The 18,303-nt window shown below is 48.1% G+C and overlaps 1 protein-coding gene across 1 annotated transcript; it reads left to right on the forward strand.

Annotated features, from left to right (window-relative positions):
• Positions 1-453: 453 nt before the first annotated feature.
• On the forward strand, positions 454-11,350 carry ZSCAN21 (zinc finger and SCAN domain containing 21). The gene is made up of 4 exons (XM_012927474.3): positions 454-677; positions 7,840-8,334; positions 8,530-8,722; positions 10,060-11,350. The coding sequence occupies exons 2-4, from the start codon at positions 7,933-7,935 to the stop codon at positions 10,899-10,901; spliced, it is 1,437 nt and encodes a 478-aa protein (XP_012782928.3). The 5' UTR covers positions 454-677; positions 7,840-7,932; the 3' UTR covers positions 10,902-11,350.
• Positions 11,351-18,303: the final 6,953 nt, after the last annotated feature.

The raw sequence follows: 18,303 nt of genomic DNA on the forward strand, positions 1-18,303 counted from the left end.
TGGATGGGAAGTGGAGCTGCCGGGATTAGAACCGGCGTCCATATGGGATCCCGGGGCTTTCAAGGCGAGGACTTTAGCCGCTATGCCACGCCGCTGGGCCCCACATGGGAGATTCTTGAACTCACTGAGGGGCAAAGGGGCTGGGAGGCTGAGGTGGAAAACACATTTGTCCAGAAACTTGGAGCGGGAGGCCAAGACCTCCACGGCCCGCAAGTTCGGGACCCTCAGAGGCGTGCGGCTGCTTCAGGCGGATGCTGCCCCGAGCCACGGCAGCACGCGCCATAACTAAGTCCCCGGCGCCACGTGCGAGCACGGCCCACAGACGTCAATCAAGCTGTCCTGAGGGGACGGGCCTGAGAGGATACGGGCTCCTGGCCGCGCCCAGCCCGTTTCCCTATCCGCCCAAGGACGTCGGTTGTGGGCTGAGAGAAGCCCAGCAGCCTCGCCCGGTAGCATCGTCCCGGTTACGACGCCGCTCCCCGCGCCCGTTCACGCTCCTCCACGGCCTGCGACGCCCGAGACGCTGAGACGCCGACTTCCTAGAGGGGCCTCCGCGAGCTCGCCGGAACGCTCTGCGCGGGCGGGACTGTGACGCGCTTCCGGCCGCGCCGTCCCGTGGTGCGCGGTGAGGTCTCTACCGGTCCCCGGAGCGGCTCGGAATCCCGGTGGACTCGCAGGTATCGGGTCGGGTGTGGTGGACAAAGAGGGACCCTGGCCGCCGCAAGGCTCGGGGAGGGATGAGTGGGCCTGAGCGCTAGTGGCCTCCGATGCTCCTCTCAGAGGCCGGGGAGGGGGAGGGGAGAAGGCGCCCCAGTCCCTGACCAGCCCGAATTACTTTCTGGAAAAACTCTCACCCGCCCCCTCCCCGGGGCTTTTAACAAATGAAACTTTGTATTTGGGGCATTCTCAGCAGTTTTTCTGGGCGCTCCCATATCAGTTTGACTGGGGCCGTCTTTCCCTCTTTTCACCTGGCCTCTCCGCGCGGGGCGGGGGGAGTCTGAATAGGGGGGTTCATTGTTAGTTATTTAAAAAGATTGTAGAGTTCTAGTTCATAGGATATTATGATATTATTACGGGTAGCTAATTCTCGCAACCTGGTTCTTTACCATGAGCTGAAACACACCAACGAGGTATCTTAGGAGGTTTATTCCAACGGGGCAGGAACAGGGTAGAGGTGGTGAAGATCAGGAAAGAAGGAAGAAGGGGAGAAGAGAGGAAGAAAGATAAGAGAGATCCGCGCCTGGGGGGGGGGGGCTTTTTGTCTGCCAGGTGTAGGGGGTGGGGATTGGGAGGGATTGTGGCCAGGCCCCCAGGGGATTGGCGCCTACACCTAGGGATGATTGGCGAGTGGGCGGAGTTGGGGAAGGAGCTGGAAGATTGGGGTGGGATTCTCAGGTGGAATGCCAGGTTACATCTGATTGGTGGACGGCTGGACCGGCGCAAACTTCATGAGCTGTGAGGAAGAAGGAATGGCGCCGGGTCCAGGGAAGGATATTGGAATAACTCCTTACATTCCTCCCTTTTGTTATATATAAAGGAAGAGGGGCATTGTTCTCTATGGCTTCTAGGAGCTGTTTTCTCTTGGCAGTGGTTGCAGCCTGGTGGGAAGAATGGGAGATGGAGGGATGCTTCTAGTCCTGCAAAAGAAACTGGTTAATGGTTTGATTAAAAAAAAATTTTTTTTACATTTCAGTGGATGGGAATGGAGGGAAGGGTCCTTTGAAAAGCTGGCTTGAATTGATTTTCTCTTAGCCAGGCCTTCTTGTACTCGATTCTTCATTACTCCTGAATGGCCAGCATAGACAGGGTAGCTTCACCAGGAACCAGAGACCCTGACTACCTATCATCCTATCTAACTCCTCACATTTCCAGACAGAGGAGTGAACAAGGATAAAGGGACGACGACCGCTCTAGCTTCTTCGAGCTGAAAGGGGGCGTTGTTGAGTAACTGCAGGAGTAGGGGGTTCTAGAGGTTCCTGGTAGAAGTAGAAGTCATCAGATGTCTGAAGTACTGCCTGGCACTTGAAGGTTTCTTTCTTGAACTCTAGATAACAAATCATAATTATCATTCCCAACCTAGCAGGTCATGAGTTCAGTTAGAAACCCAATTGGAATACTTGGGCTTTTCAAGCTTAGATATAAAAGAATTGTCAGGTTTCAAACTTTGTCAGAGTAAACATTAGTTTAAAATGATGGACTAGATTTATATCACTTTAACTTAACTACTTCAAGTCCCAAATTTTGAAACATATCCAATGAGTGCAATGGAACACATGAAACCTTTTGGATTGTATGAAATTGTTATCTGAAACAATGAAAGGATTAGTGTATGGCATCAGAGTACAAACCCATCACAGGACAGGTAAATGCAAGCTGACTCCTTGAGTAACCTTAACAATTATTGCATGTGACATTTATAGTAACTTTGAATCTAGCTAGGAAGCAGGCAAGTGCTAGATTTAACAATTATACTTTACCAATCATTGTAAGCCTTAAGAGTTTCAGGAAGACATAGCCTGGAACGTATAGTACAGTACTTAAAACATTCTGTTACAAGACCTACTAGTCACATTGTAGATGGCACAATTTTTAAACTAGTTTTCATGTACAATAACCCAGCAGTTTATAGTATTCCAACAAGATTTTACAGAAGTTTATACACTTTAAGGCAGAGGCAAGCAATCTACTAATTTATAGGCTAACAAGTCATGTACTGGCAATTGAACACAAGAATCTTAAATAGGTAAGCTGAGAAATCACAAATAACTTGGCAAATGATGAGCAAGGCGTGAAATCTGCCTTAGGGCAGTGAGGGTATCCTACCTAAGTGAAGTCTAGTAAAAACTGAAGAGGGAGATGGCAAACATGTCTATCAGGAGCCTGGTCATTGAGGCAGGCTGAACAACTACAGGTTAACTAAGTTTTCCCTAGGAATGCTTCTTTTCTGAGCTTCTAGATTAATCTGTCACCTAAGCTAATCTGGGGCTCCTGAGAGACCCTGATGGTCACTGTAAGAGAGGGAAGAAGCCAAAGCTAGCTAGGACAGAGAAGGCAGTGTCCAGATGGAAACTTACAGTTTCCCTTCCACTGTGAGAACCACCCGGGGCTCTTGGGTGCTGTTCCGAGGTGTCACTGAAGTCCGTGGATGGTCCTTGAGCCTGTGCAGGTTCCCGGGCTGCTTCAGTCCCATGTTGGAGATCCAATGGGAAATGACTGACCTGAAGTACTTGGCCTTCAGGGGCAGTCATATATCCAATTACCTCCTTGGTAGTTGGGACATGGTCCTGGGTGTCCTTTCTGATGATCCTTGGCTAAGTGTCCGTTGCTTCTGCAATGAAGAGCACTTGGGAGGCCTCCTGGGGTCTCACTGGAACCAGGAGCACACACCTCTCACATCCTGCTCTGCCATGGGATCCCCTCCTGGTCTCTGAGGTAAAAGACCATGGTGACCCCTTTAAGAGGATATCAGGGCACTTTCAGGTCCCATTTGTAAGTTTCTAAAATTCTTTCTAATGTCAGAGCAGTTAAGGGTCTGCTATCTATACATCACCTATTCTTCTCTACATAGAATCTAATGGAATATACTCAAAGTCATTCCTCAAACATTTTAGGAAGCTGGAGGATTTCTCTGTGGCCCTAATCTCAAGGAATTATTTAAATCAAAATTAAAAGATTTAGCTTAGCAATTCTCATCTCTGAACATTTTCATCTATAAGTCAATTAAAATGGAATAGCTTGCCACATAAACATGTACATGCATACCAGGTAACGTACATTATGAAACAAAACAGGTTTTGTAACAGCTTTTGAAAAATCTTTGATGTTTTAAAGTTACCAGTTATTTAGAATTACATCTTTGCTCTTAGTAACACTAGTTAAAGATGCTTTTAGTTGGAACCTGTCCACACCTTCTTTGACATACTTTAACCTGGAAATATCTTGTAAAACAAGCACATAGATTTATCTTATGCTTTGGAGTAATTTAACAGTGGGTTAGGACAACTTTATACCAGAGTATTTTATATATAACTGTTACGTTACATTAAGCTACAGAACAAGTTGCATTTTTTTTCTTTTCCTCTTTTTTTTTTTTTTTAAAGAAAGGCTAAATCACTTATCTCTTACTCCACCCCTCAAAGCTAAGGGGTGGGAAGGAAAGCTAGAGAAATTTAGGCCCTTAGGGTGGCTGGGTGTAGTCAAGTCAAAAGTTAAGTTAGGCCAAAGGTTAAAACAGAAAAAAAAAGTTTTAAACAGGAAATCTTTGCTACCCAGTGAGGAGAGCAAGCGCAGACCTTTATACAGAGGGGGACGGAAGGGAGAGAAAAGTAAGATGGCGGACAGAGGGATGGGGTGGGGGCTGACTGCAGATGGAAGATAAGATGGAGGTTTCTTAGATGACAAAAGAGATGGGGAAAGCACGTGGCGCCAGAGCCCTGGAAGAGGGCACTGGGGTTTCCTACTTCATGGCTAGAAAACTATGGAAAAGACAGAAAGCTGAGAGGAAAGAGTGAAGAAGACCTCCCCCCATTTTTCCGAATGCACACAGTAGTCAGCTAGATTCCAGAGGATGTCCGGATCCAAAGTGCCATTAATCGGTCACTTGGAGGAGTTAGCTAGGGTATATTGAGGCCAATCCACATTACAGAGGCGTATTAGAGTTTTACATTTTAGATAACGAGCCAATTGAAGGGTTTCTAAATTTGATAGAAGACAGCCCAAGGGGGTGTTGAGAGGAACTGGCGATAAAAACATAGCTCCAATAATTATGATTCAGGACTGATTAACACAGAAGATCCAGTGGTCCGTGAAAACGACCCAGCGGTTGGACCCGGTGGTCAGGAAAAAATGGCTCTCTTAGAAGGTCGTCACCCCCTACGTAAGGGACAAGCCAGGTCCCAAAACACCGCCTGTATCCGAAGTCGTTAACAGCCAAGCAACCCTACTCGGAGGTACAGGGGGCCCCCCGCAGCCCAGTGGTCGGGGGACTTTCAGCCCAGCGGCTAAGAGACACGGCACCCGGCCGGGATTTACAGAACCGGTCTCCCAAAACCTCCCAAAAGTGGAAAATCAGACCTGGTTAGAGGAGCACAAATGTGCCAAATGCACCCAAAACCCCAAGGGCTGAGAGGGAACCCTACCTATAACAGTGTATGCATGCAATAACTTAGCATTCGGAAAGATGGGGAATACCTCGTGTGCTCCACGTGGAGATGGAGTACCGGGGAGCACGCGTCTGGGATGTGTCGTTGCTGGATGGAGGCAGATGCTAGCACCGTCAGGTCAGATGAACTCAGGAACGGCCACGTGGAGGTAGAGAATACTGGAACTGGCAGGCGAAGAAGGCGAAATCAGGAACAGGCTGTTGGAGATGAATTCGTGAACCAGCGGGCGGATGGAGATGGATTCTGACGGCTGCTGACGAGTCTCGGTGGCGCAGATGAAGACAGTTAACACAGATCGCAGTTCTCATGGCTCAGGTCCCAGTAATGGCCGAAGGCCAAAGGCCACTCGGCCAAGTGCCGGGGGAAACCGACCAGTCACGGCACCAAATGTTAGTTATTTTAAAAGATTGGAGAGTTCTAGTTCATAGGATATTACGATATTATTATATTATTACGCGCAGCTAATTCCCGCAACCTGGTTCTTTACCGTGAGCTGAAGTTACCAGACGCAATGAGTTATCTTAGGAGGTTTATTCCAACGGGGCAGGAACAGGGTAGGAGTGGCGAAGATCGGGAAAGAAGAGGAGAGAAGAGAGAGGGAGAGAGCAGAGAGAGACCGACCAGAGAGCGAGCCGCACCTGGGGGGGCCTTTTTGTCTGCCAGGTGTAGGGGGTGGGGATTGGGAGAGATTGAGGCCAGGCCCCCAGGGGATTGGTGCCTGCAGGTGAATACCTAGGGATGATTGGCGAGTGGGCGGAGTTGGGGAAGGAGCTTGAAGATTGGGGTGGGATTCTCAGGTGGAATGCCAGGTTACATCTGACTGGTGGACGGCTGGACCGGCGCGAACTTCATGAGCTGTGAGGAAGAAGGAATGGCGCCGGGTCCAGGGAAGGATATTGGAATAACTCCTTACAATTGTTGCCCCCCCCTTGTAAGGAACCGAATCACGCTCCAAGGCTTGAGTGCGATCCAATCTCAGCAAGGGGCTTGTCTTTGTTCAGATTGAAAAGCGTATGCGTCACAGGGATACTCAAGTTTTGTAGAGGACCATTTATCAAGACGAGCGCCCCCCACACACACACATACACCCCTCAAAAAAAGAGGTGATGTGGTGGCTGAGGTACTTAGAGACCGGGTGAGGAGAGAGAGCGAATACCTCAGCTTCACTTGCCTCCTGCCCCGGGGTCTTCTCCAGCGGGAGGGCCCACAGCCATTTAGCCCTGGGCACAAAGAGGGACAGAGAATGGCTTTGGAATGGGGCACAGGGAAAGAAATCCGCAGCTTCCTGCCTTTTAAGTCCCATTCGGGTTAGTCTTCTGTGACCACTCCACTGGCATTGGGTTTATAAGTATGAACCTTTTCTACAATGTTACTGTGTTTATCAAAAGCTTGCTTGTGATCCCTTGTAAGATTTTTTTTATGATGATAAGCTTAGTAATATTCTTTAAACACACACAACATACCATTTGAGAGGCCAAGCCATTTCATATGGGCTCTGGTTGAAGCCCCAGCTGCTCCAATTCCCATCAAGCTCCCTGCTGTGACCTGGGAAAGCAGTGGACAATGTTCCAAGGGCTTGGACCCCTGTACCTACGGCGGTGGGGGGGAGACCTGGAGGAGGTCCTGGCTTCCCACCAGCCCAGCTTCTGCTATTTGTGGCCATTTGGGGAGTGAACTAGCAGATGGAGGATCTCTATGCCTTTCAAATTAAAAAAAAAAAAAAAAGTTAAAAAAAACAATTTGGAAATCAAGCACAGAGTTTTGAAGTTATCCATAATTCCGTAAGCCATCAGCATCACTGCTAAATAACTTTTGGTTCAGTGTAGTGTGTAGAGTTTACTATTTCAAGTACTGTCAAGCCAGATCCACAGAACTAGCATAATCAAGGGTTGGTTGGTTGGTTTTGGGTTGATACATTTGTCTACTTAAAAGGCAGAGTGACAGAAGGAGAGAGACAAAAAGAAAGATACTTACATTTGTGGGTTCACTCCCAAATGACAACAACAGCCAAGGCTAGGCCAGGCCTAAGCTGAAAACTAGAGCTCTCAGGAACTGTGGCATCTGTAGTTGCAAAACTCTGAATCTATTTTCAGAACAAAAATAATTTAAAGTTACGGCATACTACACCTTTGGGAAAATGGAAATAACAATAAAATCAAATTAGGATAACTTGAGCTGCTGCCAGTGAGATTTGGAACAGTTGTTTTTCGATAGTAGTTTTATGGAACCATAATTTCCACAGTCTCCTGGCTAAAAGTTTTTTTTTTTTAAAGATTTATTCATTTTATTACAGTCAGATATACACAGAGGAGGAGAGACAGAGAGGAAGATCTTCCATCCTATGATTCACTCCCCAAGTGAGCCGCAACGGGCCGGTGCGCACCGATCCGAAGCCGGGAACCTGGAACCTCCTCCAGGTCTCCCACGCGGGTGCAGGGTCCCAGTGCATTGGCCGTCCTCAACTGCTTTCCCAGGCCACAAGCAGGGAGCTGGATGGGAAGTGGAGCTGCCTGGATTAGAACCGGCACCCATATGGGATCCCGGGGCGTTCAAGGCAAGGACTTTAGCCGCTAGGCCACCTCCTGGCTAAAAGTTATGGCTCTAAAGATCCAGAAACACTACTTTAAAAACAAACAAACAAACAAACAAAAAACTCATGGTAACCCTATTTCCTAAGGTTTAGCCGGTGGCCCCAAACAGCCAGAGTCCCAGAGGAACCAACATTCCTGCTCCCCACAGCCCAGTTGAGCCTGTTTCTGGAGCCTGGACGATGACCAAGGTGGTGGGCATGGCCACAGTTCTGGGCCCCAGGCCTCCCCGGGAGCTTGTAGGGCCTGTGGTTGTGAAGGAGGAGGAGGAGGAGGAGGAAGAGAAGGGAAAGCGCCTGCCGAGCGTGGAGATGTTCCGCCAGCGCTTCAGGCAGTTTGGGTACCACGACACCCCTGGGCCCCGGGAGGCGCTCAGCCAGCTGCGCGTGCTCTGCTGCGAGTGGCTGAGGCCCGAGATCCACACCAAGGAGCAGATCCTGGAGCTGCTGGTGCTGGAGCAGTTCCTGACCATCCTGCCCCAAGAACTCCAGGCCTGGGTGCAGGAGCACTGCCCGGAGAGCGCTGAAGAGGCCGTCTCGCTCCTGGAAGACCTGGAGCAGGAACTGGATGAGCCAGGACTGCAGGTAGGCTGGGTGGGGGAGGGCTTTCTATCCCAGGAAGTTGGGAAGAGTGCGGCATTCCAGGCAGCATTTGGGAATTAGATGGAATGCATCTTATTTATTTATTCATTTTTCTCTTTCCAAGAGCTTCTGCTTAGAACAAGCTCTAGTTCTCAAAACGAGCTATGTGCGAACCGAGCCCTTCCCGGTTATCTCTAGGTCTCAACTTCCGCACATGAACAGAAAAAAGTGTGGGAGACAGTGTCATCCTCGGGAGCAGTGAAGGAGTTGCTAAACACCATGGAGTCCCCATCTATGGACAACAGTGACAAGTATGAGCCTTGGGGGCCCCTGTACATCCAAGAGACCGGTGAGGAGCAGGATTTCCCTCAGGACCCAAGAAAGATCCCAGGTGAGGCCTGTCTCAGGAGGCCCTGTCTCATGGCGCCCCAGCCCTCTGTGGTCAAAGCAGAATGATTCCAAAATGTGGCTGGGAGCCGATGCCCTGGATTGACCTCACTCATCAGGCTAAACAGATAGAAGTGGTCTCCATTCTCCTCAGTCGTCTCAGCAGGAAAGGAGGGTGGGAAAAGATGGATGACTCGCTCAAGCTCAGTTAAAATGAGCTTAGTGAAAAAGACTATTTACAAAGATGTAGTCAGGTTGACCACTAAGAGGCAGTATTACACCTGCAACAGGGAAAAATTGTTAGTACCCAGGAGCCTGAAGGGACGGCAAGAAGCCCTGTTGGAACCAGAGCTGTAGCCACAGGGGAGGGGTCACTCTGTAGACCCTGCAGCCACCGGCCCCTGCCATCAGATGTGGAGAGAATGGAGGAAAAGTTAGCCTAGCTTCACCCTCTTGCCTCACATCTTCTGGTCTTCCCCAGAGGGCAGGAAACACAAGGCAGTACAGTCCTTAGAGTCCATTTTCTAGGCACAGAACAGGACAGAGAAAGGACTGTGTATGCCCAGGTGATGGCTCCTTAGAGCAGTGAGCCTGGAAACAGCTGGTGGTTCAGCTGGCAGAGGAGGGAAGGAGATGGTTGAGTGTTCCTCAGGAAAGAGGACTTTTAAGCTATGTCACCGCCTGGTGAGACACTTGAACAGAAACTGGTTCAGTCTGATTTCAACAGTGTCTGTGCAACTAAAAAAGATTTCCAGGTCGTAGCCAATGCAGAGTACATAGAGCTAGAATCCCATGGGGGTTAGGTACTTTTCATTCAAGATAGTAAGGATCTGGGTGTGGAGAGAGAAGTGGGGTGAATTTTGTTTCTATATAATCATTGACTATATTTATAAAAGTCAGCTTCTGAGGGGGTGTGGATTGTGTGAGTTTGCCACTGAGCCTCCTCTCCCTTAAGTATCTTTGTAATTTTCCTTTTTCAGTTTTGACCCTTTAACAGTCATTCTTGGGTTTTTATTTTGCTTTATCTTGTTTTCATCTGCTTTGCATCTGCTACTGTCCCATTGTGCTTGTTTTCACCCTTGGCTTTCTATACATGAAACTGCAGTGTGAAAAACCGTGTGCTCATTGTAGTACCGTAGTCACTTGTGGTCAGAAAGCTGATTGGAAGAATGGTGTTGTAAAGTAGACTTGAGGGTGGTTGATTTCTATTGATGTTATAGAATGGCCTTTCAGAGATAAATATGCGGTCTCCCTTCTGAATCCATCAGTTTCACCCGGGATCCTGTTTCTCCCTCAGAAGAGGAAACAACTGATCTACCTTTATTCCCATTACGGTTTTAGATTACAGATCGAGTATCCACCATGAGGAATCGGCAGATGGGCAGAAAAGTTCTGAAGAAGAATCTCACGCAGATGGACTCCAAAGGGATATCATTCCCGTGATTATTACTGATAAGCGGGAGGCCAGGTTAGGAAGGCAGTGGGTAAACCCTGGAAAGGAAAGAGGAGCAAAAGCCCCTCTTCAAGTCACAGGTGCCAAGAAAGGTCCACAATCAGCTGCTGGCAAACCTACCCCAGGAGAGAGACGTTACATATGTGCCGAGTGTGGAAAAGCCTTTAGTAATAGCTCGAATCTCACTAAACACCGGAGAACGCACACTGGAGAGAAGCCCTATGTCTGCACTAAATGTGGGAAGGCTTTCAGCCACAGCTCAAACCTCACCCTTCACTACAGAACCCACTTGGTGGACCGGCCGTATGACTGTAAGTGCGGCAAAGCCTTTGGGCAGAGCTCAGACCTCCTCAAGCATCAGAGAATGCACACTGAAGAGGCACCCTATCAGTGTAAAGATTGCGGGAAGGCTTTCAGTGGGAAAGGCAGCCTCATCCGACACTACCGAATCCACACTGGGGAGAAGCCGTACCAGTGTAACGAGTGTGGGAAGAGCTTTAGTCAGCACGCAGGTCTCAGTTCCCATCAGCGACTGCACACTGGAGAGAAGCCATATAAATGCAAGGAGTGTGGGAAAGCCTTCAACCACAGCTCAAACTTCAATAAGCATCACAGAATCCACACTGGAGAAAAGCCCTATTGGTGTAACCACTGTGGGAAAACCTTCTGTAGCAAATCAAATCTTTCCAAACACCAGAGAGTCCACACGGGAGAGGGAGAAGGGCCGTAGCCGTCAGGGATGCACTCCTGTTCTTGTGTGTTTGGCTGTTTATATATTCCTGTTTGTTTTGTTTTGTTTTTTATCTTTAGAATGTGAATGCTAGAGAGATGTACTGTAACACTGTGTCAGCCCTGAGATAGATTTGCTTCACTTAACCTCTAGAGATGCCGAGAGAGAGAGAGCTGTACAGTTGGCATGAGGCCCTTAAACAGTATTAGTGGGTCCTTGGCTGCCAGCTCAAGGCAGAGCCCCCTCCCCACACTTGCAGACCCCAGAAATCCAGGCTGGCATTGCCTTCTGCATAGTTAAGCTGATGTGTATCCATTGTAATTATGAAAGGAACATTAAAACTGTTTTAACTATTGGAACATATTCAAAAGTTAAAATTTGTTTTAAAAAAAATTGAGCCACATTCAACACAATTTAATTGAATTCAGAATAAAGTTTTTAAAATCTCACCTCTCAGGACTCTTAATTATGATGTGTTTTCTATTGAACACTATTAAAAGTTGCTTCTTGTTTAGCTTTTAGAAAACTTGAGTCTAATAACACTCAGTTTAGGATCCGCAGTTCTAGTTACGTAGTTACTTTCGTGGTCTGTAACCTGCCAGTTTCTGCTTTTTAAACTGATTGGTTCTTTGCTGCAGAAGACTGGATTTACTCCTGCATTCTTTTGTCAAGCTCTTACTGGGGCTTTTGCATACATCTACAACAGTTTTATCTGCCATGGTTAGCTCTGTCACTATCTGCCAGGCCTTTGGTGCTTCAGCCCTCCACCCAATAAGGGTGAAATATATATTGAAAATTCCATACCATATTGTGAAGTGGTATGTGTTCGCTCCCTGCTAATGTGCCTAGAAAGGCAGTAGATGATGGCCCAAATGCTTAGGGTCTTGCCACTGATGGGGCAACTCAGATGGAGTTCCTGACTTCTGCTTGGCTCAACCCTGACTGTTCCCATTGTCTGGGGGAATGAATCCATGGACGAAAAATCACACCTGAGCTTCTCTTTGGTATTCTGCCTTTTTAAAATAAGTTTTTCTAGAAATGTATGTATGTCCAACTCAGTGGCTGCCCACCAGGATCCAGAGGTCATGTTGCTCATGTTACGGCAGCCATTGTCTGCCAGCCACAACTCATCTAAGTTCTCTGTTTTGCAGGAGCCATACGAAAGAACTGGGTCTCACATCTTTGAGGGCAATAATGGTAACTTCAGTTCCATGCTGGGGTGGTGGTGGTTTGTGATTTACCATCTTGGTTATCTGGGGAGTTCAAGTATTTCCACTTGGCCCTTTTTACCATGACACTTGCTACAGATTAGGATGGCCTAAGTACCTATGTCCTGCAAGAAAATGCCCATCTCATCCTCTACAGAATGTGACACTGAGGTGTCCACACTCTGAGCCTACTGGGATGGATTTAGGCCAAAATTCCATTTATCAGCTGACCGCTATCTGGAGGACAGCAGTGTATTTTAGGACCACGTCATGTTAGACTCCAATAGCCTCATAAGCCCTGGACACTCCATTCCCTGGTATACTGCTTCAGTAAGCATCCACAGGTCCTTCTGGGCAAGTGTTCATTCCATTCACTTGTGATAGAATTGGAAGATTCTATAGAAAACCTAACCTCTCCTTCAGCTGGTTGATTCTGAGACAAGTGCCTAAGTACAACAGATGATTCTATTAGTAAAATTTCATGCTTTGTCAAATCATTGTGGGACAAGGTTTAAGGATAAAGGAAAGGGAAAGTAACCTGATAAAGGAGGATGGTTGGGGTCTCAAGAACTGCCCTCCTGCTTAAGGAGCACCAAAGGGAGGCTCGGGCCAGTCGTGGGTCTGATTAATCAGCTTAGATACCAATTAGGAGCTGAAGTTATAGTATAGCAAGTTGACCCACTGCCTGTGATGCCAGTATCCCATATGAGCACTGGTTCTCATCCCAGATCTACCTTCTTCCGATCCAATTCCCTGCTAGTGTGCCTGGGAAAGTGATTCATGTGACGCTCCCGGCTCCTGGCTTCAGCCTGGCTCAGCATGAGCCATTGTGGCCACTTTGGGAGTGAACCAGTAGATGAAAGCTCTCTTTCTTTAACTCATCCTTTTAGATAAATGTGTGGGGTTTTTTTTTTCTCTCTCTCTCTCGGGAAACTTGCTTGGTAACTTTTTCATAAAGAGGACATTCTGCACAACAAAGTGGGTGCAGAACATAATTTGGCTGGGATCTGAGCAGGGCAGAGTATGAAGAGATGTTTCAGGATGAAGTCTCGGCTCAGAGCACATTGTGTTTCTTGTGCCCTTAGCTGGCTGTACCCCTTTAGATTCTGCTGATGAATTCAAACCTCCTAGTCATGCTGACCGGGAAGGACCAGGTTATTTCCCTGCAACTGGCTTTCTCAAGCCCAGGATCTGGAATTCACAAGCAACCATTATAAATCTGGACAGACCCTCTAGTTAGTCACAGGCTTCATCATCAGAATAGGAGAAGGAGCATTTGGTCCAGTTACAATATCAGCCTTCAGATTGGCTCTGGCGGGCTGGTGACATGAGCCAAGACGTTCCTCTGCTGTCCGTGTTTCCTAAGAACACCAAGTGTCACCAACCATACCAGAGATCCCCTGGACACCATCCCAGCCCTGTGTCCATCTTGGTAATTATGTCCACTTTATCTCTCAACAGCTACACGCCACCACCTGGGCCCTGCATTCATCCCCACTAAATACAAAGTAGCATAGTCACACTGCAGGATCTCCTGTGAATTCTAGCATCTCAGTGAACCTGCAGTTAACCCTCTGGGATAACATGGCCAGGAGCTGTACTCTCAAGTTTCTGTTTTCTAATTAGTTTCAGCATCTCTGCCTCATCTACTCATTTTTTTTAGAAGATTTTTTTTTTAATTGAAAAGCAGATTTACAGAGAGAAGGACAAGAAGAAAGATCTTCCATTCATTCATTCACTCCCCAAGTGGCCTCAATAGCCGCAAGTGAGCTGATCAGAAGCCAGGAGCTTCTTCCAAGGTACCCCACGCAACAGCAGAGACCCAAGGTTTTGGACCATCCTCAACGACTTTCCCAAGCCACAAGCAGGAGGCTACAAAGGAAGTGGAGCAGTCAGGACACTAACTGGCATCATATGGGATCCCAGTACTTACAAGGGAAGAATTAGCCAATTGAGCCATTACGCCAAGCCCTGTATTCATTTTCTGTTGTTGTTGTAACATCACAAACCCAGTGGATCAAGGCAGCACAGCTCTCTAATCTTCTATAGGCCTTGAGGTTAGAGTTCTGTCAGGGTTGTGCTAATTCTTTTTTTTTTTTTTTAAAGATTTATTCATTTTTCATTACAGCCAGATATACACAGAGGAGGAGAGACAGAGAGGAAGATCTTCCGTCCGATGATTCACTCCCCAGGTGAGCCGCAACGGGCAGATGTGCGCGCCGATCCTATGCCGGGAACCAGGAACCTCTCCCACGCGGGTCTCCCACACGGGTGCAGGGTCCCAATGCATTGGGCCATCCTCGACTGCTTTCCCAGGCCACAAGCAGGGAGCTGGATGGGAAGTGGAGCTGCCGGGATTAGAACCGGCGCCCATATGGGATCCCGGTGCGTTCAAGGCGAGGACTTTAGCTGCTAGGCCACGCCGCCGGGCCCAGGGTTGTGCTAATTCTAAATAGAGTCCTTGGAAAGACTGTATTTCTTTGCCTTTCTCAGCATCTACCAGCATTCCTTGGGTCAGAGCCGCTTCTGCTATCTTGAGAACTTTGCATCCCTCTAGCCATTCTCCCATAGTTACCTTTAGCTTTTGAGTTTCTTTTATTTTGCTCCTTCACTTTTAAAGGCCCTAATGATTACTTTATGGACCATCGGGATAGTCTTCCTATGTAGAGGTCAACCAATTAACCACCTTACTCACAGGTTCCAAGGATTAGGGTGTAGTCATCATGGAGGGACCTCTATTCTGCCTGCCATAGGTCATCTCCCAGTGCATTTCCAGAATATTAAAAATCTGAAGCCTGCAGGAATGCTTCCTGTAAACATAATCCTCCCATCCCAGCTTGGTGTTCAGCACACCAACATCACAGGTGACTATCTGAAGAGTCACCTCCCACAAATGTCCCTCTGGTTCCTGCTCATCACTTTAGCCAAATTCTGTACCACTTTCAGTTTGAGTATCTCATCTCTGCAGCATTATTTTCACACTCAGTCTTTTCTAAGACCCAATTCCATTTAACTTTTTGTAGTGTGTTCAGGAAGTGGAGGTGGTTTTTTTGAAAGGGACAAATACAAGAGGCATCTACCCAACTGAGATGTTTTCAGGGTCTCTAAGTGCAGGGGGAAAAAATCACTGTCTCTAGCAGGAGGAACAAGGAGAGAACAAAAAGACCAATGTTAGCACTACAAAGTTAAAGTGCACTTGCAATGCCAGCATCCCATTTGGGTGCTGGTTCGGGTCCCAGCTGCTCCACTTCTGATCCAGGCTCCTGTTACTGTACCTAGGAAAACAGCAGAAAATGGCTAACGTGCCTGGACCCCTGCTACTCACCAGGAGATTCAGATAGAGTTCCTGGCTCCTGGCTTCCTCCTAACCCAGACGGACATCTGGGGAGGGAACCAGGAAGTGGAATATGGATTCTCTCTCTGCCTTTAAATAAATTAATGAATTTAGAATTTGGGTGATAATGTGTCAATATTCTTGGGCCCAATGGGATGGCTTAGTAAATAAATCCTTGCCTTTCATGCAGTGGTATCCCATGTAGGTGCCAGTTCATGTCCTGGCTGCTCTACCTTCCCATCCAGCTCCCTCCTTGTGGCCTGGGAAAGCAGTCAAGGATGGCCCAAAGCCTTAGGACCCTGCACCTGTGTGGGAGACCCAGAAGCAGCTCCTAGCTCCTGGTTTTGGATTGGCTTAGCTCTGGCCATTGCAGCCACTTGGGAAGTTAACCAGCGGATAGAACATTTTTGTCTCTCCTTCTCTCTGTAGATCTTGCTTTCCAATAAAAATAAATTAAAGAAAATGGGTACTTAAAAATGTACCATTTTTGTGGCTGAAGTGGAGGGCTGTAAAAGGTGCAGCTATGCATATAGGCAGACAGGGAATAATGTGAAAACTCTCTGTACCTTTTGCCAGTATTGCTGTGAACTTAAAACTGTCCTGAATTATAAAGTGTGTTAAACAGAGGGATGGGGAAGGCAGAGGTTAGTGTAGAATGACAGTCGTATCTGTGGATAGTAGAGGGACAAGGAGCTCCTTCAGAAAGTTCAGGAGAATACAGAACACAAATGCTAATGAGCACCACATCCCTGGACCCTGGGGAGGGTGAAAGAACCGGCTGTGTGTGGAGTGGGGGAGGTCAGAGGACCAGAGAACTTGCAGGTATCTGAGGCTTCCTCAGCCCATGGACTGCTTCATAGAGAAGCCTGTCGGCCACTCCTAACTGCATAGGAACTCACATGTCTTCTGTTTCTGCTTATTTAAAATTTCTCTCCTCTTTAGAACGCAGTAACTAAGTAGGTAGTACCTACTGGGCCTAAATGTCAAGTGTTGTTCACCCAAAGTAAGACTTTTTTTCTATCCATAGTAAGATAAATATCAGCACATTACATGTTATTACATCCTTGAGACAGCATGTAAAATCTATGGTTCCTGGAGATGACATTCAGCAAGTTAGGATGTCTGGATTAAGTCGACGCTTGGGACACAGGGTCGCTTGGGGTCCCCCCTTCTTCATTTCTCACTGACTTCCTGCTGCTGTGCGTCCTAGGAGGACAGCAGATGGTGGCCAGGTCAGTGCTAGGTCACTGTTATGTGAAAAACCAATTCCAGCCTCCTGGAATTGGGCTGGCTGCTGTGTGTGTGTGTGTGTGTGTGTGTTTAAGTGCACATATGCTGTTCTACCCTTCAAACATATGAAAATAAACATTTTTTAAAAGCTGATTCCTCCCACACTGCTACTATTTTAGACTGATAATAAAAATTTTGAGCCTACGAGATGACTGGAATAAGAGTTTTATTGAAGGTTACAGATGTCAGCAAATTAAGGATCATTTTGGGGATAAATTCCTTAAGATACCAGCAGCAGAGCCGGACAGCCATTGTAAGAAATGTCTGCCGGATCTAAGAAACTGGAATATTCCCTCACGGAAAAATTGTAAAGAAAGCATTACATTGGCTGTAGATAAGGGGGGGGGGGGGGTGGGCGGGATAGCACCAAGACAAAGTCTTGGGATAGGAGGACTGTCCAGCTTGAGAAGCGCTTGGAGTCCCGTGATTGGTTCTACACGCAGAACCGGACGTCATCTTGATGGCTAATGGTCAGCTCACAGCAAGGTGAAGCTGTTTTGTTTTCTTTGTTGGTTTAAAATACAGTTATCTTCTTCCCTCCAGCCTGCAACCAAATTAAAGATCTCAGAATTTCCACACGGCTCGAGAGTCCCCGACGCTAACACCAGAGCTGAGGGCGCAGCTAGCGCAAGAAGCCTGCGACCCTCCGTCCTGCCGTGGCCCCTTCCCCTGCCCGAGGCCTGCGAACACGGGTCCCTGCAAAAGGACCATAGAGTTGACTAACCCTCCAACGTCCTAGAGGGGAGGCGAGCGGCGACAGCGGGTGGGGGGAACTCTCCGGCGCAGGCCTTGACGGAAGTGGGGCGGCGCAGGCGCTGAAGCCTGTCTTGGGCTGGGAGTTTGGGTTGCATCTTGGAGGTGTCGGGTGGCCGGGCCGCCAAGTGGGGCTCTGGAATGAGGGCCTGGCTGAGACCCACCACGGGGTGAAACGGGGATAGGGCTAGCCGCTGCCCCTGGCCTTCCCCCGCGCACTGGGAGAGGGGAATGTTGTAGAACATACCCCACACCTGTGTCTCCTACCCCACCTCCTCGCCATGCAGCAAGCCGGTCCCTGAACCATGGTGCTGAGAGTTTATTTTGTAGGGTGCACACAGAGGCGGCCGTGGCTTCATTCTGTTTGGACTTGCAAGGGTTTAGGGGTGATGACTCGGGTTGAAGCTGAGCTTGAGCCGCGGGGGACCTGGAATGCCAAAGGGCCAGCCTGACCTGTGTGCCCTGCTCTTTAAGGAATTAATCATGAGGGACGGGACCGCTTCACCCAGAGTTCCGCAAGATTCGGAGTGCAGAGTCCGGGCCCCAAAGCCTGATCAAAGTGGGAGTGAATTCCGTCTTCTGAGAACTGCCTAGATAAGAGTTCCCCGTGGATATACACTGCTTTCTGGCTTTCATGCAGCCGTTTAAATCCCTGTCATTATTCAGATAATCCAGTCTTAAGAGTGGTGTTTTAAAATTTAGTGTAGAACTGTTACTTGAAAAAATTGGGCCTGGGGCCCAGCGCAGTAGCCTAGCGGCTAAAGTTCTCGGCGTGCACACGCCAGGATCCCATATGGGCGCTGGTTGTGTCCCAGCA

Source organism: Ochotona princeps, chromosome 24 (assembly GCF_030435755.1).
Source record: "Ochotona princeps isolate mOchPri1 chromosome 24, mOchPri1.hap1, whole genome shotgun sequence".
NCBI classification, from domain to species: domain Eukaryota; kingdom Metazoa; phylum Chordata; class Mammalia; order Lagomorpha; family Ochotonidae; genus Ochotona; species Ochotona princeps.

Excerpts from the sequence above, each read along its gene's own strand:
- ZSCAN21 (XM_012927474.3), top strand. The coding sequence starts at position 7,933 with ATGACCAAGGTGGTGGGCATGGCCACAGTTCTGGGCCCCAGGCCTCCC. Across the intron at positions 8,335-8,529 it reads TGGATGAGCCAGGACTGCAG|GTCTCAACTTCCGCACATGA; the intron begins GTAGGCTGGGTG and ends GGTTATCTCTAG. Across the intron at positions 8,723-10,059 it reads GGACCCAAGAAAGATCCCAG|ATTACAGATCGAGTATCCAC; the intron begins GTGAGGCCTGTC and ends TTACGGTTTTAG.